This window comes from Heptranchias perlo, unplaced genomic scaffold (assembly GCF_035084215.1).
Source record: "Heptranchias perlo isolate sHepPer1 unplaced genomic scaffold, sHepPer1.hap1 HAP1_SCAFFOLD_997, whole genome shotgun sequence".
Lineage (NCBI taxonomy): Eukaryota > Metazoa > Chordata > Chondrichthyes > Hexanchiformes > Hexanchidae > Heptranchias > Heptranchias perlo.
Window position 1 is genome coordinate 12,533 of NW_027140044.1, and position 4,286 is coordinate 16,818.

Here is a 4,286-nt window from a genome sequence, read left to right on the forward strand (position 1 = left end):
CTTTCTTTCCCTAAATGCATTAATGAACCAGGTGGGTTTTTACCACAACTGTAAAGTTTCATGGTCACCATTACTGACACTAGTTTTTTTTATTCCAGATTTTATTTAATTAACAGAATTTAAATTCCTCAGCTGATCTGGCAGAATGTGAACTCATCTCTCCGGATTATTGGTCAAGGCCTTTGTATTACTCGTCCATTAACATACCCAAAATGCTAGTGTAATTATTCATTTTCACCTCCTTAATCCACTATTCCAATGCCTTTCTGATCGGCTTCCCATCCTCTACCATCCATGAAATTCTGATCGTGCAAAACTCAACTGCCCATATCGTATCAGCGACCTAATCCCAATCCAACGCGAATTGCGGACAATACAACGTATTGTGGTACTTGTATGCCTGGAAGAAGGTGCAGCATTTAACCTGGCCTCCGGGGCTTTATCTGAATGGAAATTATGTTGTTCTTGTTAGAGATCTTGGAGTGAGAGTTGTTGACTTCATCTGTTTGTTCAGTGACTGTAATTAAACCCAGTCAGCACGGGACCTGATTTTCTGACCGGTTGAATTCTCTCTGCTATAATTAAGGAAAATCCACTGTATGTGTCAATCGGAGAATTGATCCCAGCATTAGGACCAACCATCGAATCATCGCTTCTGACGGAAGGGGAAACAATGTCTCTCAGTTTTCTGATCAAGCTCCAGATTCTATGGGCGATTAATGACATACAAAAGATTTACTTCCCCATCCTGGCTGCGTTCGGTGTCCCGGGTAAGTTACTATCTGCACCTGGTACTTCAGGAAGCCGAGTTTAACTGTATGTTGCATCTCAGTCCGCCTGTCCAGCTCTTTATTTTATTACTTTCCCTACATTACAACAGTGAAGTTGTGAAAGGCGTCAGCAAAATTCAATTCTTTCTTACTTTCTTTCCATTGCTCTTGTGTGTCTTTGATAATGGCCCATGCTCCACTGATGTGAATTTACATTCATTGGTGTCATTTCCATGAAAATTGTGTGCATAATGGTCATTATAAGTAAGATTTCAGGCGATCTTATTAAGGTCCCGGTGTTCTTTCTGAATACAGCACAAACCATGTGATTGGTTAATTCTCTGAATTAAAAGTTTGCATTCTGCTGTAAATACTGAGTACGAGTGTCAGGTGAGAAACGTTTTGGCAGGATATATTTAGTTATTTTGTTGTACAAATCGCTCCTACCAGATAAATGACAATGCATTGATGATCCAATCTGGTTCAGCGCTCTCGCTTTCCATCGTTTCATCTTCTCGTTGGTGTCACTGTTTCTGAGTGACTCAGTTAGAAAGGTAAAGTGAGCTGCTGTTTATTTTTATTCCGATCATTTAAAGCATGTATTTCTAAAAAAAAATTGTATTGATAATCTAATCCCGTGCCTGTCTGGTACAGTTTTTCATAACTCTGATCAGGATCCACAGTCATTTTAAGGAGCCTATTCTGATTGTGAACTCACTCGATATTTTATGTGTCTTATTCCCTGTATGAATTGGAAGCTTATTCAATTCACACCACCGAATGAAAAGAGCAAGGTTAACACTACTTGACTAGAATTCGGATTGATATGAAATCGCAGGTTGATGTATTATATTGCCGGTCATATTATTCCACTTTCTAAAGTAAATGATTGTTTTTACAAGTATTACCTGCAATGTAATTCGAAAACTTGCATGCAGAATTGATTACATGAGACGATCATTTTCCACCTTTGTATTTTTGGTGGGGAGCATCACACATGACCCTGAATATCCAATTGCCGATCATGGAGCTTAGCGTGACTGTAACTCCGTTCATCCAATGATTGACCTTTGGGATCAAGAAGGAGAGTATCAGATTGGGCCTCACTTCTAATATATAAAACAGGCAGGAATTAAAATATATAATATTTTAGACAAAGAGCAGAAAAGTGGAACAACTATCTCTTGACTAGATAATATAGACCACGACAGGCTGTTTCTGTTATATCTTGTCCGGAACAGTAGAACCAGAGAACGCAGTCTGCAATTGAAGGGTGTGGGAGGGGGTGGGGGCGGTGGTGGGGGGAGTGGCGGAGGTGAATTCAAAGCTAAGCTGCAGAAACAATATTTCCGTGTTTGAGTAACCAATCTATGGAACAGGTTGCTTAACGAGACGGTGGAAGCAGTTCGTGTTGATTCATTCAAAGACAAATTACCTAGGCTTCTTTCAGAAAATAACATTTTGTGTACAGTGGAGGAGTAATATGAGACATGACGTACGGTAAATGTAACGTGATTGGGAGGGAAAAGGTGATATTGGATTTATGGTTCTCAAATGTTTCCAGCACTGGGTCATTCCTCACCTTATGTCTCGGTCTTTAGTATATTAATTGATAGAGATAAATTGCTATGATTAGTCACCAACTCTATTGTCATTGTATCATGCGATTTGCAGGTACGTGGAAGGCGAACTCGATGGACCTTGGTGTTTTTTTTTCTTCTAGCAATTTGCATGTTTCTACATTCCTATCTCTTGTGCACATTACAAGCATTGGATGGGAAAGTTTGATTTGTGTCATTGTACAGATGCTCTTCATGCCTTGAACAAGTGACAATAATCAATGTATGAACACAGGCAATGGGTGTTGTTCGCTTACTATTCGTTGAAAAGGGCACCAGCGATTCGACCATTCCTCCTCCTCCCAGGGCTCTTCTATCACCGCCCACCTCAGAACATTGAAGTCACTTGTATCACCCCAGCAGCTAACACACACACGCTGCAATTCAATCCCCGCAAACGGCCAATCTTTTCCTCTCCGTCTTGCTCAGGTGCAAGTTAGGATCTCACTTTCCGAATGGTTGCTTTGTATTCATTCGAAACTTAATTTCTGTTTTTAAACATATTGAATTTGATCCCATTGCTTCACTTATTTGCCGATTCATTACTCTGATTAGAAACCCTGTCTCCAGGACGCCCCGTCACAGCTAAAATAATCGGATTCCAATATTGGACCCAAAGCCAAGCTGCAAATTTCTTGGCGGATTTCAGTTTATTGTGAAGAACATTAATGTCCCTGTTCTATAACTTGCTCCTTTATTGCACTGGAAACGCATCAAATTAGTTTTTTTTTCCTGATTCTATTGAATCATTTTCCTATTTTGTCTTACTTACAGTTAACGTGGTGACGATTGTGATCCTGTCTCGGGGAAAGTGCGGTCTCTCCAAATGTGTCACTCGCTACCTCGTGGCCATGGCAGCGGCAGATCTACTGGTCGTTATCATCGATCTGATATTAAGACAGATTCCTATTATTTATCGGGAACAATTTAGTTTTCTGCGGGTAATTAGAATGTGTAATATCCACGCCGTCCTGCTTTATGCAGCCACAGACTGTTCTGTCTGGTTCACGGTCACTTTCACCTTTGATCGATTTGTGGCCATTTGTTGCCAGAAGCTGAAAACTAAATATTGCACCGAGAAGACGGCGGCTGTGGTTCTCGGAACAGTGACTGTGCTGAGCGGCTTGAAGAACATTTTATGGTATTTTCTGTACACAAATGAGTATTGGCTTTCTAATAGTCCATGGTTTTGCCGTGTGTCACGCGGTGTAGCACATTCGCTGGTCTGGACGATCATTGAATTAATGCATTATATTTTAACACCATTTATTCCATTTCTCTTGATTGTACTGTTCAATGTATTAACGGTCAGACACATTTTAGTGGCCAGCAGAGCCCGCAGGAGACTTCGGAGTCCGAACAGTGGCGAGTGTCCCAGTGACCCAGAGATGGAGAACCGAAGGAAATCCATCATTTTATTGTTTGTAATATCGGGGAATTTCATTCTGTTATGGGTGGTGTTTACTGCGTGTTCTATATTGAGACGGTTGGATTATTTGGGATATCCTGTACCATTGCCCACGTTTGTACGAGAAATCGGCTTCATGCTCCAGCTCCTGAGTTGCTGCACGAACACTTTTATTTATGCAGTGACCCAAAGGAAATTCAGAGAGGAGTTGAGGAATGGAGTGAAATATCCCCTCGCAATGATGGTCAAATTAATTAGATGAGAAGAAAAATAAATGAAAATAAGGAAATGGCAGACTTGTTCAATAATTACTTTGTGTCAGTCTTCACAGTAGAGGAAGAGGATAATACACCTGACATTCCAGGGAAACTAATGATGAATCAAGGACTGGAACTCACCAATGTTAAGGTAATCAAGAAAACAATATGAGAAACAATAATGGGCCGGATTGTGGTCTAAACATTTCACTGAGGCTCACAAGGCTCAACA

At 40.6% G+C, this 4,286-nt stretch overlaps 1 protein-coding gene across 1 annotated transcript; it reads left to right on the forward strand.

Annotated features, from left to right (window-relative positions):
- Nucleotides 1-673: 673 nt before the first annotated feature.
- On the forward strand, nt 674-4,059 carry LOC137320188 (probable G-protein coupled receptor 139). Its single transcript, XM_067981908.1, has 2 exons — nt 674-770; nt 3,164-4,059. Exons 1-2 carry the CDS (start codon nt 674-676, stop codon nt 4,057-4,059), a joined length of 993 nt encoding a protein of 330 aa, XP_067838009.1.
- The last annotated feature ends 227 nt before the right edge of the window (nt 4,060-4,286 follow it).

Coding starts and splice junctions, on each gene's coding strand:
- LOC137320188 (XM_067981908.1), top strand. CDS start 674: ATGTCTCTCAGTTTTCTGATCAAGCTCCAGATTCTATGGGCGATTAAT. Junction 771..3,163: donor GGCTGCGTTCGGTGTCCCGG/GTAAGTTACTAT, acceptor TCTTACTTACAG/TTAACGTGGTGACGATTGTG.